We start from the raw sequence: 24,164 nt of genomic DNA, 5'->3' as shown, positions 1-24,164 counted from the left end.
ACCTGTAGATCCCGGAAGGACCTGAGGGACCCATCCCGCCCCACATCCCCCAGGGTGGAGATGCGGATGTAAATGCCATTTGTAAAGCGCACAGCTACCTCCAATGGAGGTGTCCCGGCTCTGTCCGTATACCGCTTGGGAACCCTTCCTGGTTTTTCTCTGTGGAATGTCCACTCCTGGGCACCCCCAAGGTGAAGCCAGGCATCCCAGCGCTGTTGGGGCAGTTATGGAGATTATGCAAGCTATTGCCCAGAGTTGCAGAGTGGGACCCATGATTAGTATAGGCACCGGGGCGAGAATTATCAGGTCTGAGGAAGTTCAGCCCAAGACCCGCTGAGGTGGGTATTGAACCCTGGTCCAGGACCAGACCTCTGCATCAGGGTCTGCCGCTCTAACCGATGGCATCCCACACCCTAAAACCCTGCAAGGCTGCCAGCTCCGGCAGGTGCCTGTTGTGCCACAGGGGAGTCTCTCCAGTCAGCGTATTCCACCACCCTATTCGCTTCAGTGACTGCCACCAAATTTGAAAGACAACCTTTGTTACCGTTGGTAACGTACCGCGCAGCGCTGCTGCATAGAGAATTGTATGAAGGGTGTGAGACCCCATAAGGTGTCATCCAGTGCATAGGCCGGGCCTTCCCTGTACCACCACTCATTTAGAACTAAGAAATGCGAGGCTTGGTAGTATGAAAGAATATCCGATGTCGCCAGCCCACCACAGTAGGTGGAAAGAAAGCAAGTGTGCAACGCTAAGCGCACCGCCCCCCCCCCCCCCAAAAGAAATTTGACCCAACACGGAATTCACCAGCCTAAACCATTTGGGCACGATCGGATATGGGTGATTCTGCAGCTGGTACAGCAGGCGGGGGAGCGCAACCATCTTGAAGATCGCCGACCGCCATATATTGTTATGGGCATATGCGACCAGGTCTTTATATCCCAGCGAACGCGCTCCCGAACCGGTGCCAAGTTCCGCTCCCAGGATATGGCTGGCACATCCGTCAGGAAGACACCCAGATATCTGAGACCACCCACCGCCACCTGCAAAGCCGACACCCACGTGCACGCATACCCCGGAGCTTCAACGACCCACAACATGGACTTACGGGGATTCATATACAGCCCGGTCGTTTCCCCGAATATTTGCATGATCTCCAGAATTCGTGGCCCGATCGTCCCAAAGCGGTTAAGAAAAAAAGAACATCATCCGCATACCATGCGATCCTATCAGAGAGACCCAGAGCCCACTCCAGCCCCTTTAACTGCGCATCGATGCGCACCCAGGCCGCCAATGGCTCCATGGCTAGGGCCGAATAAATATGGCGACAGGGGGCACCCCTGTCTGGTGCCTCGCCTGTTAGGGAAGCTGGATGAGGCCGCTCCTGCCACATGCACTGACGCTGTCAGATAAGTGTAAAGGAGCATCAGATACGACATAAAACGTGGGCCGAAGTTAAGTCGAAGTAGTAGGGCAAACAGGTAAATCTAACTCAAGGAGTTGAAAGCCCTGTCCATGTTCGCCAGCAGGAGTGCAGCCGGCTTCCCGGATCGCTGAGCCGCCGCCAGTGCCACGTGCGCCCGCCTGATGTTGTGTCGTGTCGGCTTCTGGGGCATGAACCCGGCCTGGTCCGGGTGCACCACGGCCAGTATGTGTGGCAGGAGGCGGTTAGCCAGCACTTTTTCCAAGACTTTGGCCTCCACATTAAGAAGAGAAATGGGACAGTGAATGAGGCGTGCTGCTCCGGATACCGACCAGGCTTGTGGAACACCACCACCTCTGCATGCCTCCAGTCCGGGGGAGCCGCCCGGCATCCCTGGCTTCTTCCAACGCTGCCCGGTAATAGGAGGCTAACTGTACGTTATACCGGCGAAAGAACTCGCTGGGGAACCCGTTGGGTCCAGGCACCTTCCCAGATTTAAGCTCTCCCAAGGCCCTACTCAGTTCCTCGTCTGATAGGGGGAGCTCCAATTGTTGGCGCGTTTCATCGGACACCGCTTTGGGCGGGAGAGCCGCAATAAATGTATTGACCGTGGCCTCTGGCATTCATTCCTGAGGGGCATAGAGGTTCACATAGTAAACTGCAAAGCTCTCCGCTATAACCCTAGGGTTCGTTTGCGGTGCCCTACCCTCATCCAACACCCTCGGAAGGGCCTGGGGATGTAAAGCCCCCTGGCAGAGCCGATGGAGCATTTTACTCGACTTGACGCCCCATTGACAGATTCTGCTATGTGAAGCCAGCCATACCTGTCGGGCCTCGTCCATTAAGTGCGAGGCGTAGGACTGTTGTGGCAGAAGTAATTGTCGCATGGCCGGCCCCCATCCTCCTCCCGGAACCGACGCTCCAGCACTTCTACTTCCGCCTCAGCCCGAACCACTTCCTTGCGACGCCTCTTACCGGCCTCCACACACCATGCTATGTCCACCCCATGTAGTGTGGGCTTTAACGCCTCCCACAGTGCCACGGAGCTGGAGGTCGACCCCACATTGGCAGCCAGGTAGTTCGCGACCGCCTCCCTCATGTGCCTCTCATATTCACCATTCTGCAAGTTCCATACAGACAGGCTCCACCGAAAGGGCTGCCACCCCCTGCCCATCTGCAGCTCGACGGCCACCGTAGAATGATCCGACATCCCCCGGGAGAGGATCTCAGCGGAGACCACATTCGCAACCGTCGCCAGGGGATCGAATACACAGTCAATCCTAGAGATGACTTATGGACCGCCGAGAGGTACGTAAACTCCCTCCTGTCCCCGTGAATGTGTCGCCAGCTGTCCACCCAATCAAGACTTGTATCCAATGAGTGTAGTTTTGTGGGCAGAGTGCCACCCCGCCTTTTCCCAGGCCTGCTCCTGTCCCTACCCACATCCTGCACATCATTCCAGTCCCCACCCACCACAGACGCCACGTCCGGCATGTCAGCCCACAATGTCAGTAGCCCCTCTACCAAGGACCACTGTAACGGGGGGGCATATACACAGCCCAACGCTATAGGATCCACCCCAATAGTGCCTCGGAGAAAAAGGTACTGCCCCTGCGTATCCAGCCATTGCTGCTCATGGACGTATGGGACCCTGCGGTGTATTAAAATCGCTACTCCCCTGGATCCCTGCGTGAATCCAGCATGATAGACCTGCTGAAAGCCAAAACGCTGCAGACAGAGGACCTTGGAGCCCTTCAGATGAGTTTCTTGTAAGAAAGCAAGACAGCCCCACTTTTGATTTTGTCCAGGACCCCGCGCACATTCCAGCTTACAATGCGGAGGGTACCCTGGGACACCCGCCCAACTACAGTCCTACCAGCCATCGAGCAGCATATAGTGACATAGCACGGAAAAGGGGCCCGACGGTGTGTGCATGTGTCTTAATGTACCTTGTGAGATGGCGCAACTTGTACCCCCAATCAAACCCCCTCCCCATAACAAACCCCCACCCCTTCAACAACAAGCCCCAACCACTACCCCGCATACCCCCCATCCCATACCTCACAAACATTGAAGTATCTTTCGCGGCAGGACTAGTCCCCGGACAAATCGTTCCAAAATTTTGACTTGGTATGGTAGAAGAGAAATAGGTCTGCAACTTATAGGACAAGTCGGGTCAAGTGATGCTTTTTTAAAGAGGGGTGTCACCAGCGCCTGTTTCCAACAGGTCGGCACAGATCCACTAGTCAGTGATTGACTACAGATTTGCCGAAGTATCGGTAGAGTTCAGGAGCCACTTCCTTCCAGATTTTATGTGGAAGCGGGTCCAGGGGGGTCCTGAGGAGAGCTCCATGCCATTTTATTGAACTCTTCCACAGAAAGTATGTCAAAATGGTCTAAGGAGTGTAGTTTATCCACTCCTACCCATCTTGCTCCCGTTGTAGGAGGTAATTCCTTAGGCATATTACCCATTTTGAGTCCATCAATTATATTACTGATCTTCTCCTTGAAAATGGTTGTGAGACTTTCACATAATTCCTGGCTAGGCAGAATCTCTTTTTTTTAACAGTCCGGGTTGGCTCCACTATCCTAAAGACACTTCTGATACTATTTTGTGCCCTTAGAATAGTATCTGCAAAAAACGTTGTTTTTGCTGCAAAAATTTCTTTTTTATACTCAGCTGATGCCATCCTCCAGATGATTTTCTCTTCATCTGTATATTCCCTACGCCATTTCCTCCCCGCTTGCTTACAGCCCAGTTTCAGTTTTCTCAATTTTTCATTAAGCCAAGTTGCTGACGGTCGGCCTAGTTTTTTATGACTATTTACCGGAGCAATCTGGTCCAACCTTGTATTTATTTGTTCGCAAAATATTGCATAATTATTTTCCACCTGCTTATTTACATCACAACCCTGGTTAATCAAAAATATTTCAGAGATCATGGCCTTTTTCATGAGTCCCTTCTAATCCCTACTTTGAAAGTTCCTGACTTCCCTAATAATTGGTTTATTCATCCTGGGGTTATATATCTGAAAAATAATCAAATGATGGTCCGACCAGCACACCAGTAGGATATTCACTGTTCCCATTATCTGCTAATCAGAAAACACTAGGTCCAGCATGTGACCCCCCTTATGTTTAGGCTCAGTAACCCATTGTTGTAAGTTTAAATTCTCACAGGATTGAGTAAGATTATAGTAGCCCGAGTCCAGGTTCCCATTCGGCCATAAGTTAAAATCCCCCACAACAAGCAGTCTGGAGTGAGTTAATGCCAGATTGCTCAGGACTTCACTCAACCCCTGTTGAGTAGCAGCTACTGCTGTTGCTGCTGAGGCTGGGATTTATAATGGAACGCAGCCCCGACCATGGGACCGACCACGAAAGGGCTGAAAAGAAGACAAAGCATACTGAAACCCCTGTTCATGGAAAAGGGATTTCTTCTTTTGTACAGTCTGAAAAGGTTTCAACATCTTCTTCTCCTCTACAGATCGCTGCACCATCATCTTCAAATTGTCCCCAAAAAACGGGAACCCTCAAAAGACAGCTTATGGACCAAGGCCTTCTGAGCAGCATTAAGACACCAAGGTTTGGTCCAGAGAAACCTTTTACCCGTCACTGCTGCCCTGGCAACCGAGAAGGCCCATAACGTATCCAGGGTCCGACTGGCTACTGGGCGTTTTGGTGTGCTGCCAAGCTGGGGACTGATTTCACTGTGGTGGGGGTTGATTTAATTGATGGGGACCTGTGGGTGCTTCTAAATAAACAAAGCAAAGAAATTGCTTTAAGCACACGCAGGTCCCCATCAACGAAATCAGCCCCCAGCTTGGCAGCACACCAAAATGCTCAGTAGCCAGTCCGGCCCAGAACGTTTCAAAATTCACATCAGAGAGAAACTGAGCCAAGACCTCCATCTGCGCCAAGATAGGAGTTGGATCCCCGTAATCCTGAAGACAGTCAACAATTTCAACTAACCTGCAAAGCATAGGCTGAATAAGTGGTAGCACACACCCCAAAATATGAAGAGGCATTAGAACACTTAAGAGCGGATTCCATTCTTCCGCTCAACCGGGTCAGTCAGGTATGCCTCCTCCGAAGACAAAGAGGAAGAAGCCATGGAGGGCAAAAGAGTATTGACCTTGGCAACCTGAGGGAACTGGGTCTCAAATGCCACCAGGCAATACCGCTTCCTAAGAAAGCGCCGCATCCCCTGCTTGTCGACTCCAAGCCATTTTTCAGCCAGAATATTCTTGAGGACATCATGAAAATGCAGGTCATCCACTACAGAGGAACTATACTGGGAGTAAAACCCATCATCAGACATGGACTTGGGGTCAAAACCCAGCACTTCATGAATATGGACCAACATGTCTGAAAAAACCTTGCCTTGAACGTACTTCCCCTTAGGGGAATTGTCCATGTCCTCCTCATCATCCTTAGCTTTCTTAGCAGCGCAGCCTGAACAGCAGAATGAATGAAATCCTGCAAATCAGATCTGGAAATTTGCAAAAGGTCATCCTCCTGCAGTTTCTGGACATAATGCTGCTTGGACAAAGACTTTGCAGGCACCGGAGAGGAAGCCTCATCACTCATGGCCACAAGCAGGAAGAGCAACCCACAGAGGAAGCCCAGCACACACCAGGAAGTGCCAAGCCACTCCCCTTTAAATACTGTCACCAAGCAACCAAATCCTGTGGGACACGTAACTTGAAAAAACAAAAGGACAACCCTGGCGCCTCCCCCACAGCTACATTACAACAAATCATGGCCGTGGGCGTCGGATGCTGCTAGGACACTCCAACACCTGAACGACCCGAAGCCAGAATGTCAGGAAAAAGCTCCCCACCCCAGCCAAGCACATGCGTGGGGAGTGCGTCTTGAACACGGAGCAGGAGCACGACCGACCGGAACACCAGTGCAGCCGCGAGCCAAGTAAGCAAGACAATACATCCAAACTCACTGCACCGTAGGCCCCCCCACCGAAACAGAAAACACTGCAAAGCACACCAGCGCACCGACCGACGTGTCGGGACAGCAAAAGAAAACAGGCATTGCGGTGGGTGGTAGGGACTTCTATAAATTTTAAAATACTGGCATTCCTAATGGCCGTTGTGAGTCAGGATTGCCTCACTTTGTTAAGACTGGGACATGGAGGACAAATGAGGGGGTAATGAGGCTCACACTAACTTAGTGAGGCTGCATTTATTCCCGTGATTCCTCCTTTGGTATCTCTATCCCGGTGCTGCTGTTTGCTGCCTTTTAGTGCATGCTGCTTCCTCTGTGTTCGATGTCATTCTCTGCTGTTCGTCCATTTGAGCCAGTGGTTGCCTTTGGGGATTTTGCCCTCATTTCTGGGGACCAGCACTAATTTTTCTGCATCAGATATTTCTTTATGGCAAGCTAGGAAAAATAAATACAAAGGGGAAAGTAGCAGAAAGACAGAAAACCTTTCACAGTGGGAAAAAGCAGGAACCTACTAGAGGGAGATAAAAGGGTAAGGAATGCCTGGTTGTGGTTTAAAGAGGCCTTAGGTTGATTCAAGACTACTCAGCCTTGGTATTTGGTGCACCGACATGTAATAGCGACAGCCGCAGGTTTCTGAGAATGTCTATGGGCAACAACACTCACTCTTTTACAAATTGAGCACTGTGTCTGGCCCATGTGGCTTATACATCTGCTGGCCTTCTGTTTCCAAACACGGGACTTCAGAGTACTGGAGGCAGATGCAGTTACAAAAGAGGATTAACATCAACACCGTTTTTAGGTCTCGCTGTTGCCAATGCGCATGCGCATTGCTTCTGCGATAAATTATGTAGGGGCTCCAGGAAAGCCTAACAAGAGGGCTTTGGAATGCGGCTTATGGCCAGTGCATGTGAGGTATTCAAGTGCGAAGCTGGCATCTGGACTGCTTTCGCCAGCACGCGCTCGGCCTCACTTCCTGCTCCCCCTCTTACTTTCGTTATTGCTCACACCCCATATACTTGTTCCCTCCCACCCTTTCTTTGATGCCAGAGGGCTTTGGAATGCGGATTATGGCCAGTGCATGTGCCTCACCATTTGCTCCCCAGACCCCCATCAGACTTCAAAGACTGCCGCTCCCCCGCCCCTGCATCAGACTTGAAAGGAATGCACTCCCCGCTATCTTGTTCTTTTAGCCCTATACTCGCCATGCATTAGCTAAAGCTCACCAGTGGGCCTTTTGCCCCTCACTAAAAGCTCCTCTCCTCACGTCTCTTTCTCGCTCTCGCACCCATGCTCTTTCTGTTACTTCTTGCTCTCTTTATCTCCATTCCTCCCCTGTAGTTCTCTCTCATTCTCCGCTCTCTCTCACTCTCCCCGTAACATCACTCTCGCTAAACTACTTTCCCTTTCAATGCTGAATATTGAAAAATATAAGCAGTCGCCAGGTGTTTTTAACAATTTTTTTTCACTTTCTACGTGCGCACCACTCGTGTGTTATTTTTTTTTCTCCTCCTACCCCTCTCTCTACGGCTCTTTCTCGATCTCGCACGCATGCTCTTTCTGTTACTCCTTGCTCTCCCTCTAACTCCAACTCCACCCACAATCTCCAACTCCACCCTCCAACTCCAACTCTACCCTCCGAACTCCACCCTCCAACTCCACCCTCTAACTCCACCCTCCAACTCCACAATCCAACTCCATCCCCCAACTCAGCCCTCCAACTTCAAATCCACCCTCCAACTTCACCCTCCAACTCCAACTCCACACTCCAACTCCACCCTCCAACTCCATCCTCCGACTTCACCCTCTAACTCCACCTTCCAACTCCACCCTCCAACTCCAACTCCACCCTCCAACTCCACCCTCCAACTCCAACTCCACCCTCCAACTCCAACTCCACACTCCAACTCCACCCTCCAACTCCATCCTCCGACTTCACCCTCTAACTCCACCTTCCAACTCCACCCTCCAACTCCAACTCTACCCTCCGAACTCCACCCTCCAACTCCACCCTCTAACTCCACCCTCCAACTCCACCCTCTAACTCCACCTTCCAACTCCACCCTCCAACTCCAACTCCACCCTCCAACTCCACCCTCCAACTCCAACTCCACACTCCAACTCCACCCTCCAACTCCATCCTCCGACTTCACCTCCACCCTCAAACTCCACCCTCCAACTCCAGCCTCCAACTCCACCCTCCAACTTCAAATACACCCTCCAACTCCAAATCCACCCTCCAACTCCACCCTCCAACCCACCCTCCTACTCCAGCCTCCAACTCTAACCCTCCAACTCCACCCTCCAACTCCACCCTCCTACTCCACCCTCCAACTCCAAATCCACCCTCCAACTCCACCCTCCAACTCCAACTCCACCCTCCAACTCCACCCTCCAACTCCACCCTCCAACTCTACCCTCCAACTCCAACTCCACCCTCCAACTCCAACTCCACCCTCCAACTCCAACTCCACACGCCAAATCCAAATCCACCGTCCAACTCCAACTCTGCCCTCCAACTCTGCCCTCCAACTCCACCCTCCAACTCCACCCTCCAACTCCAACTCCACCCTCCAACTCCACTCTCAAACTCCACCCTCTAACTCCACCCTCCAACTCCACCCTCCAACTCCAACTCCACCCTCCAACTTCAACTCCACCCTCCAACTCCAACTCCACCCTCCAACTCCACCCTCCAACTCCACCCTCCAACTTCACCCTCCAACTCCACCCTCCAACTCCAACTCCACCCTCTAACTCCAAATCCACCTTCCAACTCTAACTCCACCCTCAACTCCAACTCTGCCCTCTAACTCCACCTTCCAACTCCACCCTCCAACTCCACCCTCCAACTCCACCCTCCAACTCCACCCTCCAACGCCACCCTCCAACTCCACCCACCAACTCCAACATCACCCTCCTCCTCCAACTCCACCCTCCAACTCCAACTCCACCCTCCAACTCCACCCTCCAACTCCAACTCCACACTCCAACTCCACCCTCCAACTCCATCCTCCGACTTCACCCTCTAACTCCACCTTCCAACTCCACCCTCCAACTCCAACTCTACCCTCCGAACTCCACCCTCCAACTCCACCCTCTAACTCCACCCTCCAACTCCACCCTCTAACTCCACCTTCCAACTCCACCCTCCAACTCCAACTCCACCCTCCAACTCCACCCTCCAACTCCAACTCCACACTCCAACTCCACCCTCCAACTCCATCCTCCGACTTCACCTCCACCCTCAAACTCCACCCTCCAACTCCAGCCTCCAACTCCACCCTCCAACTTCAAATACACCCTCCAACTCCAAATCCACCCTCCAACTCCACCCTCCAACCCACCCTCCTACTCCAGCCTCCAACTCTAACCCTCCAACTCCACCCTCCAACTCCACCCTCCTACTCCACCCTCCAACTCCAAATCCACCCTCCAACTCCAACTCCACCCTCCAACTCCACCCTCCAACTCCACCCTCCAACTCTACCCTCCAACTCCAACTCCACCCTCCAACTCCAACTCCACCCTCCAACTCCAACTCCACACGCCAAATCCAAATCCACCGTCCAACTCCAACTCTGCCCTCCAACTCTGCCCTCCAACTCCACCCTCCAACTCCACCCTCCAACTCCAACTCCACCCTCCAACTCCACTCTCAAACTCCACCCTCCAACTCCACCCTCCAACTCCATCCTCCGACTTCACCTCCACCCTCAAACTCCACCCTCCAACTCCAGCCTCCAACTCCACCCTCCAACTTCAAATACACCCTCCAACTCCAAATCCACCCTCCAACTCCACCCTCCAACCCACCCTCCTACTCCAGCCTCCAACTCTAACCCTCCAACTCCACCCTCCAACTCCAAATCCACCCTCCAACTCCACCCTCCAACTCCAACTCCACCCTCCAACTCCACCCTCCAACTCCACCCTCCAACTCTACCCTCCAACTCCAACTCCACCCTCCAACTCCAACTCCACCCTCCAACTCCAACTCCACACGCCAAATCCAAATCCACCGTCCAACTCCAACTCTGCCCTCCAACTCTGCCCTCCAACTCCACCCTCCAACTCCACCCTCCAACTCCAACTCCACCCTCCAACTCCACTCTCAAACTCCACCCTCTAACTCCACCCTCCAACTCCACCCTCCAACTCCAACTCCACCCTCCAACTTCAACTCCACCCTCCAACTCCAACTCCACCCTCCAACTCCACCCTCCAACTCCACCCTCCAACTTCACCCTCCAACTCCACCCTCCAACTCCAACTCCACCCTCTAACTCCAAATCCACCTTCCAACTCTAACTCCACCCTCAACTCCAACTCTGCCCTCTAACTCCACCTTCCAACTCCACCCTCCAACTCCACCCTCCAACTCCACCCTCCAACTCCACCCTCCAACGCCACCCTCCAACTCCACCCACCAACTCCAACATCACCCTCCTCCTCCAACTCCACCCTCCAACTCCAACTCCACCCTCCAACTCCACCCTCCAACTCCACCCTCCAACTCCAACTCCACACTCCAACTCCACCCTCCAACTCCATCCTCCGACTTCACCCTCTAACTCCACCTTCCAACTCCACCCTCCAACTCCAACTCTACCCTCCGAACTCCACCCTCCAACTCCACCCTCTAACTCCACCCTCCAACTCCACCCTCTAACTCCACCTTCCAACTCCACCCTCCAACTCCAACTCCACCCTCCAACTCCACCCTCCAACTCCAACTCCACACTCCAACTCCACCCTCCAACTCCATCCTCCGACTTCACCTCCACCCTCAAACTCCACCCTCCAACTTCAGCCTCCAACTCCACCCTCCAACTTCAAATACACCCTCCAACTCCAAATCCACCCTCCAACTCCACCCTCCAACCCACCCTCCTACTCCAGCCTCCAACTCTAACCCTCCAACTCCACCCTCCAACTCCACCCTCCTACTCCACCCTCCAACTCCAAATCCACCCTCCAACTCCAACTCCACCCTCCAACTCCACCCTCCAACTCCACCCTCCAACTCTACCCTCCAACTCCAACTCCACCCTCCAACTCCAACTCCACCCTCCAACTCCAACTCCACACGCCAAATCCAAATCCACCGTCCAACTCCAACTCTGCCCTCCAACTCTGCCCTCCAACTCCACCCTCCAACTCCACCCTCCAACTCCAACTCCACCCTCCAACTCCACTCTCAAACTCCACCCTCTAACTCCACCCTCCAACTCCACCCTCCAACTCCAACTCCACCCTCCAACTTCAACTCCACCCTCCAACTCCAACTCCACCCTCCAACTCCACCCTCCAACTCCACCCTCCAACTTCACCCTCCAACTCCACCCTCCAACTCCAACTCCACCCTCTAACTCCAAATCCACCTTCCAACTCTAACTCCACCCTCAACTCCAACTCTGCCCTCTAACTCCACCTTCCAACTCCACCCTCCAACTCCACCCTCCAACTCCACCCTCCAACTCCACCCTCCAACGCCACCCTCCAACTCCACCCACCAACTCCAACATCACCCTCCTCCTCCAACTCCACCCTCCAACTCCAACTCCACCCTCCAACTCCACCCTCCAACTCCACCTTTCAACTCCAACCCCAACTCCACCCTCCAACTCCACTCTCAAACTCCACCCTCCAACTCCACCCTCCAACTCCACCTTCCAGCTTCACCCTCCAACTCCATCTCCACCCTCCAACTCCACCCTCCAGCTCCACCCTTCAACTCCAAATTCACCCTCCAACTCCACCCTCCAACTCCAACTCCACCCTCCACCTCCATCCTCCAACTCCAACACCAAAACCAACTCCACCCTCCAACATCACCCTCCAAATCCACCCTCCAACTCCAAATCCACCCTCCAACTCCAAATCCACCCTCCAACTCCAACTCCACGCTCCAACTCCACCCTCCAACTCCAACTCCACCCTCCAACTCTACCCTCCAACTCCACCCTCCACCTCCAACTCCACCCTCCAACTCCAACTCCACCCTCCAACTCCACCCTCCACCCTCCAACTCCACCCACCAACTCCACCCTCCAACTCCACCCTCCAACTCCACCCTCCATCACTCAGGAAGATGACCACATCACTCAGGGGTACCACCACATCACCCAGGGACACCAGCACATCCAACTCCACCCTCCAACTCCACCCTCCAACTCCACCCTTAAACTCCACCCTCCAACTCCACCCTCCAACTTTAGCCTCCAACTCCACCCTCCAACTCCAACTCTACCCTCCAACTCCACCCTCCAACTCCAACTCCACCCTCCAACTTCAACTCCACCCTCCAACTCCAACTCCACCCTCCAACTCCACCCTCCAACTCCACCCTCCAACTTCACCCTCCAACTCCACCCTCCAACTCCAACTCCACCCTCTAACTCCAAATCCACCTTCCAACTCTAACTCCACCCTCAACTCCAACTCTGCCCTCTAACTCCACCTTCCAACTCCACCCTCCAACTCCACCCTCCAACTCCACCCTCCAACTCCAACACCACACTCCAACTCCACCCTCCAACTCCATCCTCCGACTTCACCTCCACCCTCAAACTCCACCCTCCAACTCCAGCCTCCAACTCCACCCTCCAACTTCAAATACACCCTCCAACTCCAAATCCACCCTCCAACTCCACCCTCCAACCCACCCTCCTACTCCAGCCTCCAACTCTAACCCTCCAACTCCATCCTCCAACTCCACCCTCCTACTCCACCCTCCAACTCCAAATCCACCCTCCAACTCCACCCTCCAACTCCACCCTCCAACTCCAACTCCACCCTCCAACTCCACCCTCCAACTCTACCCTCCAACTCTACCCTCCAACTCCAACTCCACCCTCCAACTCCACACGCCAAATCCAAATCCACCCTCCAACTCCAACTCTGCCCTCCAACTCTGCCCTCCAACCCTGCCCTCCAACTCTGTCCTCCAACTCCACCCTCCAACTCCACCCTCCAACTCCACCCTCCAACTCCAACTCCACCCTCGAACTCCAACTCCACCCTCCAACTCCACTCTCAAACTCCACCCTCCAACTCCACCCTCCAACTCCACCCTCCAACTCCAACTCCACCCTCCAACTTCAACTCCACCCTCCAACTCCAACTCCAACTCCACCCTCCAACTCCACCCTCCAACTCCACCCTCCAACTTCACCCTCCAACTCCACCCTCCAACTTCACCCTCCAACGCCACCCTCCAACTCCACCCACCAACTCCAACATCACCCTCCTCCTCCAACTCCACCCTCCAACTCCACCCTCCAACTCCAACTCCACCCTCCAACTCCACGTTTCAACTCCAACCCCAACTCCACCCTCCAACTCCACCCTCAAACTCCACCCTCCAACTCCACCCTCCAACTCCACCTTCCAGCTTCACCCTCCAACTCCACCTCCATCCTCAAACTCCAACTCCACCCTCCAACTCCACCCTCCAAATCCACCCTTCAACTCCAAATTCACCCTCCAACTCCACCCTCCAACTCCAACTCCACCCTCCACCTCCATCCTCCAACTCCAACACCAAAACCAACTCCACCCTCCAAATCCACCCTCCAAATCCACCCTCCAACTCCAAATTCACCCTCCAACTCCAAATCCACCCTCCAACTCCAACTCCACGCTCCAACTCCACCCTACAACTCCAACTCCACCCTCCAACTCTACCCTCCAACTCCACCCTCCAAGTCCAACTCCACCCTCCAAGTCCAACTCCACCCTCCAACTCCACCCTCCAACTCCAACTCCACACTCCAACTCCACCACCCAACTCCAACTCCACCCTCCAAGTCCACAGTCCAACTATAACTCCACCCTCCAAGTCCACCCTCCAACTACAACTCCACCCTCCAACTCCACCCTCCAACTACAACTCCACCCTCCAAGTCTACCCTGCAAGTCTACCCTTCAACTCCACCCTCCAACTCTACCCTCCAACTCTACCCTCCAACTACACCCTCCCACTCCAACTCCACCCTCCAACTCCAACTCCACCCTCCAACTCCACCCTCCACCCTCCAACTCCACCCACCAACTCCACCCTCCAACTCCACCCTCCAACTCTACCCTCCATCACTCAGGAACATGACCACATCACTCAGGGGTACCACCACATCATTCAGGGACACCAGCACATCCAACTCCACCCTCCAACTCCACCCTTAAACTCCACCCTCCAACTCCACCCTCCAACTTTAGCCTCCAACTCCACCCTCCAACTCCAACTCCACCCTCCAACTCCAATTCCACCCTCCAACTCCACCGTCCAACTCTATCCTCCAACTCCACCCTCCAAGTCCAACTCCACCCTCCAACTCCACCCTCCAACTCCACCCTTCAACTCTACCCTCCAACTCCACCCTCCAACTCCACACTCCAACTCTACCCCCAACCCCAACTCCACCCTCCAAGTCCACCCTCCAACTACAACTCCACCCTCCAAGTCCACCCTCCAACTCCACCCTCCAACTACAACTCCACCCTCCAACTCCAACCTCCAACTCCACCCTCCAACTCTACCCTCCAACTCCACCCTCCAAGCCCAACTCCACCCTCCAACTCCACCCTCCAACACCAACTCCACACTCCAACTCCACCCCCCAACTCCAATTCTACCCTCCAAGTCCACACTCCAACTCCACCCTCCAACTCCACCCTCCAACTACAACTCCACCTTCCAACTCCACCCTCCAACTACAACTCCACCCTCCAAGTCCACCCTCCAACTCCACTCCACCCTCCAATTTCAACTCCACGCTCCAACTCCACCCTCCAACTCCACCCTCCAACTCCACCCTCCAACTCCACCCTCCAACTCCGCCCTCCAACTCCAACTCCACCCACCAACTCCACCCTCTAACTCCACCCTCCAACTCCACCCTCCATCACTCAGGAACACCACCACATCACTCAGGGGCACCACCACATCACTCAGGGACACCAGCACATCCAACTTCACCCTCCAACTCCACCCTACAACTCCAACTCCACCCTTGAACTCCACCCTTAAACTCCACCCTCCAACTCCACCCTCCAACTCCACCCTCCAACTCCACCCACCAACTCCACCCTCCAACTCTACCCTCCAACTTCAACGTTCACCCTCCAACTCCGCCCTCCAACTCCGCCCTCCAACTCCACCCTCCAACATCCACCCTCCAACTCCACCCTCCAACTCCACCCTCCAACTCCACCCTCCAACTCCACCCTCAAACTCCACCCTCCAACTCCAACTCCATCCTCCAACTCCAACTCCAACTCCACCCTCCAACTCCACCCTCCAACTCTACCCTCCACCCTCCAACTCCACCCACCAACTCTACCCTTCAACTCTACCCTCCAACTCCACCCTTCATCACTCAGAAACACCACCAAATCATTCAGGGGCATCACCACATCACTCAGGATCACCGCCACATCACTCAGGGACACCACCACTTCACTCGGGGACACCACCACATCACTCGGGGACACCACCACATCACTTGGGGACACCACCACATCACTCGGGAACACCACCACTTCACCCGGGGACACCACCACATCACTTGGGGACACCACCACATCACTCGGGAACACCACCACTTCACCCGGGGACACAACCACATCACTCGGAGACACCACCACATCACTCGGGGACACCACCACATCACTCGGGGACACCACCACATCACTCAGGGACACCACCACATCACTCGGGGACACCACCACATCACTCAGGGGCACCACCACATCACTCAGGGACACCACCACATCACTCAGGGCACCACCACATCATTCAGGGGCACCACCACACCACTCGGGAATACCACCACATCACTTGGGGACACCACCACTCACTCGGGGACACCACCACATCACTCGGGGACACCACCACATCACTCAGGAACACCACCACATCACCAGGGGCAACACCACATCACTCGGGAACACCACCACATCACTCAGGGGCACCACCACATCACTCAAGGGTACCACCACATCACTCAGGGGCACTACTCAGGGGCACCACCACATCACTCGGGGACATCACCACATCACTCGGGGACACCACCACATCACTCTGGGATACCACCATATCTCTCAGGAACTCCACCACATCACTACTCAGGGTCACCACCACATCACTCGGGGACATCACCACATCACTCGGGGACACCACCACATCACTCGGGGACACCACCACATCACTCAGGAACACCACCACATCACTCGGGAACACCACCACATCACTTAGGAACACCATCACATCACTCGGGGACACCACTACATCACTCGGGGACACCACCACATCACTCCGGGACACCTCCACATCACTCAGGGACACCTCCACATCACTCTGGGAACACCACCACATCACTCAGGAACACCACCACATCACTCGGGGACACCACCACATCACTCAGGGACACCACCACATCACTCGGGGACACCACCACATCACTCGGGGACACCACCACATAACTCGGGGACACAACCACATCACCCCTGTTTCGCTGAGGGGTGGTGTCTTGCTCTGGGTCTAAAAAGCGCTGGGATGCCTCCGGGTAGCCATGCGCTATATAAGCTCGTAATTCATTCAATTCATTCATTCACTCTAATACACCACCACATCACTCTAATACACCACCACATCACTCAGCCCAACCATATCATCACTCAGCACGACAACAGCACTGTCCTTGCTTGCTACCAACAAGCATTGCCATTGTCAATAGGACTCGCATTAGGAAAGTGTAAGATATTGGCTTTCTGAATAACGATGCTATTAATTTATATTAATTTATATATTTTCAAAGCCAACACATATTAAAAAAATGTGTCATTTACAATACCAATAGCTCACACGTTCCTAATACAAGACCTATTGCATTGCAAATGCTTGTTATTCTGTTCTCTCATATGTCAAGTTTTAGACACCATAACCTTAGCCACTGGACAAGCAGACTTTTGAGACTGCTATCACATCGCCTGGAATATTTTCTTGTGCGGTGATTGGAACTTACCAACAACGTACGGTAGATATGGCTCCACTATGGGAAGGGACAGTTTTATTAAAGCTTACCAAATTTATGTCGACCTCAATTGCAAACTTTCAAATACATTCTGTTATCTTATTCTGTTTCAGGCTTTGACACTAAAATAATGAGAAACTCGGGGAAGGTCAAAATGAAGAGAACGAGGCTGGATAGCTTGATGAATAGGATTACAGTCTCGGTAAGTAAGTATTGTCTCTAGTAATTGATGTTAGCCCGGTAGCTGGTTTTACAATGCACAGAAAAGAGCACAGAATATTGTACTCTGGTTATTTTAGATGAATGCCCCTGTCCTGAGCAATAGGGAGGTTCCTTGACAGACAGCGTTTTTATCTGTTCTAAGCATGGTTGAGATTTCATAGCTGAGTTTATGCAAATAGGAGGCACCCCTATCTATTTGACTATGCGGATGGTAAATGAGCATCAAATCGTTTCCGTGTTTGCCTCAGATTGGAATTCTCTAGATTGTGCTCAGTACATTGCATAATGTTTTATTTTTGCTCTCTACTGTCCTACAGATGCCAGCTATCTTGTTCTGCTATTGTTATTTTATTCACTTATTAACATTGGCATCCCTCTGTTTTATTTACTTACATTTTTACTTTATTTACATTAAATGAGATTCATTCTTTTTACCATTGAAAATAGCTGGATGCAAGACATTCACAAGAGGCGGCCATTCAGCGATAGATTCATTTACTCCTCTGTAATACTACCTTGCAGTTATTTAATATTACATGGTGTGGTATGCGCTCTAGTCTATGAGCGTGTACGCGATGACGCGTCACGCCATAGACTAGAGCAGTAGGCGCACGCATGCGCAGAGAGACGGAGGAGAAAGGCGCGAAGCGAGGAAAGCGGCAGTTGGCGACCGGAGCGGTAGCAGTTAGACGCTCGGCGCCCTAGCTCTGTAGTGCTTTGTATAAATAAATAAACGTGAGTTACTCACCTCCCATTGGCTCAGTGTGTACCTGTGGGGGAAAGAAAGGAACCTTACAGTGGCGACGAGGATGGGATCTGAACGCCACCAGGCGCAGAGGACGACAGCAATCACCCCCTGCAACCCCCACGCACGAGCCAGCAAGGCAGGACACCTACAGGAAGAGCTAAGGGCGTGGCAGCAGCGCAGCAGCACGGTACAGACCCTAACACCGACTTCACAGTCAGGTTAGTGCTGCCCAAGACACCAGGGGCCCTCAGCCAGCAACCTGGCAACCAAGGGAGACACCCCCAAGCTAGAGGACTGGGGGAAGACCGAGCAAACCGCGCAAAGTGCGAGGGACAATACCCCAGGTAGTCCAAGGGGCCAAGGCGACACCGCAGAGAGCGCAGGAGCATCCGGTGAGCCTACCCAACGAAGGGCCCAGGAGGGAGACCCTAGAGGCGACGTCAGAATGGCGAATCAAGCTTCAAGCCTGATGGCACCCGTCCCTTTCCTACCCAGGCCGGGAGAACCCCAATTAAAATGGGAGGACTGGAAAGAATACTTTCTCAATTACATTGAGGCCCTCGGAGATGAAAGTGAAGGGGAATACACGCCGGAAAGGAAAAAGAGACTGTTGCTCCACAACTTAGGCCCAGGAGGGGTAAGGGTGTTTAAGAATCTGGTACCCAAGGAGAGAGGTGTAGCGGAGACAGATGTCTTTATGAATGCACTGGACGACCTGGACAGCCACTACCGCCCGGCAGTTTGTGTCTCCATAGACCGCTATAATTTCCAACAGAGAAAACAAGAGGCGGGAGAATCCATTGATGACTACGTGGCGGCACTCCGACGCCTAGCTATCACGTGTCGGTATGGGGCCCTGCAGGATGAATACATTAAAGACCAAATCGTGATGCACACCACCAGCAGAGCGGTCCAGGACAAGTTATGGGCGATGAACGAGACGTCCCTTAAAGAAGTAGTGGCGATGGTCAAGAAGGCAGAAATGTCTAAGCGAGGTGCTGACGCGGCAAAAAGGGAAAGTGGGCCGAGGCAGATGATCAACAAGATTGATGAGGCACCACAGTCCAGCAAGCCCAAAAGCACTTATGGAGACCAGAGGAAGGACACAAGAGGAACTGGAAAACAGACGGCCCGCTCCAGCCCTGGTAACAAATTCGCGTGTTACAGATGCGGCAGTGCAGCACACGCGGCGCAGGACAGACGTTGTCCCGCGTTCCGCGCCAGGTGCTCGTTCTGTGGTCTGACCGGCCATTTCGAAAAGGTGTGTCGGAAGAAAGGGTCGAAGTCCACCGTCAAGTGTATCGACTCTGCCACAGCGAACTTGAGTGAGGAAGAGGACCCGGAAGAAGATGATTTGGTTCTGTGCATAGAGGACCAGGTACTGGATGTAGCAGGGAAGCGAAGAGATAAGCCCCGCACGGACATGCTCATCGGGGGTGTGAAGGTACATGTGGCCGTCGATTCAGGGTCCCCCTGGACCATCGTGCAAAGATCGATATGGGAAGAGGACTTCGCACCGGTTGTGGGGCCCGATCTAATGCCGCCGGACATCAGACCCATCTCGTATACAGAGAATTCCATCCCCCTGGTGGGGTGCCGGGACTTCGTGTTCGAATTCAGAGGACGGTCGGCCACGTGCACCCTATACGTAGCGGAGAAGGGCCCATCGGTGTTGGGATGGAGAGACGCAGGAGATCTCGGCATCATACTCAATCCAGGAGGGAAAGAGCAGATACTGTTAACAGATGAATGGCCCCTCTCGAAAGATGAGGACTGGAAGGCGGCATACCCCAAGGTCTTTGAGGGCACGGTCGGCAAACTGGACAAATTCGTACATAAAATAGTCCTTAAGGAGGGGGCAGTACCAGTTGTCCATAAGGTCCGGAACATACCCATATCCACGAGTGAAGCGGTAAAACAGGAACTGCTGAAGTTGGAAGAACAAGGCATCATCGAGCCAGTGGACAGTGCGGAATGGCTATCGCCCTTGGTGGTGGTCAAGAAACCGAATGGTAAGGTCCGGCTCTGTGTGGACCTCAGAGAGCTCAACAAAAACCTCATCGTGGAAAGATTCCCGCTCCCCAGGATTGAGGAGATGCTGGCGAGAACTAAAGGCATAACCCACTTTTCCACAATAGACCTTACGTCAGCATATTACCAAATAGAACTGCATCCGTCAAGTAGGAAGTACACATCCTTCATAACACCCTTCGGATGCTACCAATTCCGGAGGATGCCCTTTGGCTTGGCATCCGCCGCGGCCGTTTTCCAGAAGCTAATGCACAGGCTGTTTAAGGACATCTCGGGGGTGCAGTATTTTCAAGATGACATTTTAGTGATGGGCTCCGACAAGGGAGAGCACGACAAGAAACTGCATCGAGTCCTAGGAGTGTTGCAAGGGAAGGGCTTAACGGCGGAATGGAGCAAATGTATAATTGGGACTCACTCAGTGACCTACTTAGGACACGAAATAGGAACACACGGCATCTCGCCGAAAGAACAAAATGTGAAGGCGATAAGGGATGCCAAAGCCCCAGCAACCAAAGAGGAAGTGCGGTCATTCCTTGGAATGGCCGAGTATTACAGCAAGTTTGTCAGACATTTTGCCACTCGGACCTACAGGATGAGACAACTAATCAGAAACAATGCAAAATTCGAATGGGACGCAGAGGCTCAATCCGAATTTGAGACAGTAAAAGACTGCATCAGCCAAGCCATCCCACTGCAAGGGTACGTCCCCACCGGCAAGACCATAGTGACGACAGATGCAAGCGACAAGGGCTTGGGGGCTGTGTTGGCGCAGGAAAGAGAAGATGGATCCAAAGAAACGATCAGTTTTGCGTCCCGTGCGCTCTCCCCGACGGAACAAAGGTACAGCGTAATCGAAAAGGAGATGCTGGCGGTCACGTGGGCCTTAAACAAGTTTCGGCAGTTCATATGGGGCACAAGATTCAAGCTTCAAACGGATCACAATCCACTTATCAAAGTGTTGACGTCCTCGGGCCATGACACAGCGACCCCAAGAATCGCCAAAATGACTTTGAAGTTGCTGGATTACACCTACGACGTAGAATATCTTCCAGGCACGCAAAACAAGGTGGCTGATTTTCTCAGCCGGGCTGCTGCGATGGAGGAAGCGCCGGAGGAGGCCCCGGACAAAGAGGAGATGGTGGCCAGCATGGAGGATCACGAGATGTCGATTAGTGCACAGGAATGGAAGGCGGCCTACGAGCTAGACGTGGAGAAGGTGGAAGTAAGGAGACACCTCACCTTGGGTTGGCCGGACAAAAAAAAGCTCACGGAGGGAGTGCGAAGATTCTATGAGATGAGAGAGGAATTGTCCCTGAGCGATTCGGGAATATTCTTGTACAGAGGAGAACGTGTTGTGCCCCCAGTGACACTGATACCCAGGCTGTTGAAGTTACTGCATGAGGGACATTTGGGCATAGTGAAAACCAAGGCGTTGGTCAAGCAGATGTACTGGTGGCCAGGAATGGATGCCCACATAGAGAGACAAGTGCGGGAGTGCGGGCAGTGCCAAGGAGCGGACAAGGTGCTCCGCCCACTCCGACCTGCATTGGGGAAGTTTGACACCCCGCAAGGCCCCTGGGAGGATGTGGCAATAGACATTCTGGGGCCCGTCCTAGACAGTAGAGGGGTGAATAAATACATATGTGTGATAATAGACAAGTATTCCAAATGGCCTGAAGTGGACATACAAGAGTCAATGGACACTGACACTATATTGAGATTCCTGACCTCGGTGTTCCTACGAGAGGGTATACCCAAATCCATTCTCAGTGACAACGGACCACAATTTGTATCGGACAAGTGGGGTCGATACATGAAAAGGAACGGGATCGAGGTGAAACACACGGCCGTTTATCATCCGGCATGCAACGGCCAGGTCGAAAGGTTGAATCGGGTGCTCATGGGCTCCATTCAGGCAGCCATATCACAAGGAAAGGACTGGGAAGTGGAAGTAATGAGCATGCTATGGGCTTACCGGATCACGCCCTCAGTAGTGGGGTACAGTCCGTTCCAAGTGCTAAGAGGACGGCATCCCTTCACCCGGGACAACGTTGCATGGAGGGAGAAGACCATCACCAGCAAGTGGTCCCCAGCGGTGGTGCAGCACAATCTGGAGAAGGCCCAGAAGATCTACGCAGCACACTATGACAAGCGACGCAACACAAAGGAAACCGTGCTGGAAGAAGGGGAATAGGTCAGGGTTAAACTCCCTACCCTACAAAAGAAAGGCGAAAGCAAGTTCAGCCGGCCCCTACAAGTTCAGGAGGTACGAGGCAGGGCGGCTCTTCTCAGTGACGGCAAGGTCTGGTCGCAAGACCGCATGGCCAGAGTCAATAAAATAATAGTATGGCCCAAGTCTGAAGAGGATGAGAGACGGATGGACTTCCAGGAAGCAAGACCCCAATCGGGGCACAGCACAGAAGACCGTGGGGAAAGTGTAGGTGAGGACACTGAAGTGGATGGCCCGGGAGCAGTGCCTACTGACGGAGATGGCGCACCGGTGAATGCAGAGCAGAGAGCAGATGCGAGAGAAGATGGGAGGTCCCAAGGAGAGACAGAAGAGAGAGAGAACATGCCGGTAAGACACACCCGCAGCGGAAGGGCAGTCACTGTGCCCTCTCGTTATAGAGACTTTGTGATGGATGGACACTAGCTCTTGGTGCCACCTCCCGAGGTGCCCCACATAGACTCATACCCCTGTGAGGGACTCTCAACCTGCTGGGGGGAATGTTATGTTGTTTATATTAAAGGGGGGAGATATGTGGTATGCGCTCTAGTCTATGAGCGTGTACGCGATGACGCGTCACGCCATAGACTAGAGCAGTAGGCGCACGCATGCGCAGAGAGACGGAGGAGAAAGGCACGAAGCGAGGAAAGCGGCAGTTGGCGACCGGAGCGGTAGCAGTTAGACGCTCGGCGCCCTAGCTCTGTAGTGCTTTGTATAAATAAATAAACGTGAGTTACTCACCTCCCATTGGCTCAGTGTGTACCTGTGGGGGAAAGAAAGGAACCTTACACATGGGTGTAAGCCCCATACAGAAAAGAAGGATGAATGAGTTGTTTGCCCTGAAAGTCTTTATAAATGTTTCTTATTCGGAAGGATGATGGGGGTTATGTTACTGAAAGGCTGCGTGGCAGAGGTTCCCATCATGGCGGCTTCCTGTGCGGACCTCTGGACCCGGCCGGCGCTTTATGTGGGGTCGGCTTGGCCGCATCATTGGTGCAGGCTTGCCACATTTCGGGGTATTTTGTAGCAGGTTGGTGAAGTTGAGGTGAAACACAACCAGTAGCGATCGGCTGACAGGGCTGACTGGACTCTGTGAGGGAGGTCACTAAAAGTAGCTACGGTAAGTTCTGTGAGAGGGCGGCAGCTCAAAACTCGTCTCAGGTGAATACTACCACGTCTTAGCCTGAAGGATAGAGCGTGAGCCATAGACAATTGCTAATAAGCATTGGCATAGCCAATAGGTCTTGCTTTTGGGACCTTGTAAGTATTTAGTTATGCAGCACAATATACTTGGTGCAACAACATCAACTGTTTCATGGCTAAATACGTATAAGGTCCCAAAGGCGAAACCTATTGGCTATGCCAATGCTTGCCAACCACCCCAAACTGGTTCTGAAACCTTAGCCAGAGGAGTCACATGCCCTGTCTGGAAAATCTGTATGAAAAAGCGATATAAACCACCCCACCTAATTCCAGTTTAAGTACTTCTTGACCAAGAAATGTAGTGTTCCTTAGAGAAC

At 53.1% G+C, this 24,164-nt stretch overlaps 1 protein-coding gene across 1 annotated transcript in view; it reads left to right on the top strand.

Moving 5' to 3' along the window:
- The window catches only part of LOC147690325 (phospholipid-transporting ATPase IK-like), a 1,699,388-nt gene that overhangs the window by 816,156 nt on the left and 859,068 nt on the right, over positions 1 to 24,164 (top strand). Inside the window, exon 10 of the mRNA XM_086937963.1 lies at positions 17,530 to 17,618. Coding sequence (XP_086794089.1) covers positions 17,530 to 17,618 — 89 coding nt within the window. The remainder of the gene's footprint in view (positions 1 to 17,529; positions 17,619 to 24,164) is intronic.

The sequence above is a fragment of the Lissotriton vulgaris genome, chromosome 9 (genome assembly GCF_964263255.1).
Source record: "Lissotriton vulgaris chromosome 9, aLisVul1.2, whole genome shotgun sequence".
Classification (NCBI taxonomy): domain Eukaryota; kingdom Metazoa; phylum Chordata; class Amphibia; order Caudata; family Salamandridae; genus Lissotriton; species Lissotriton vulgaris.
This window is presented reverse-complemented; position numbering and strand designations above follow the sequence as displayed.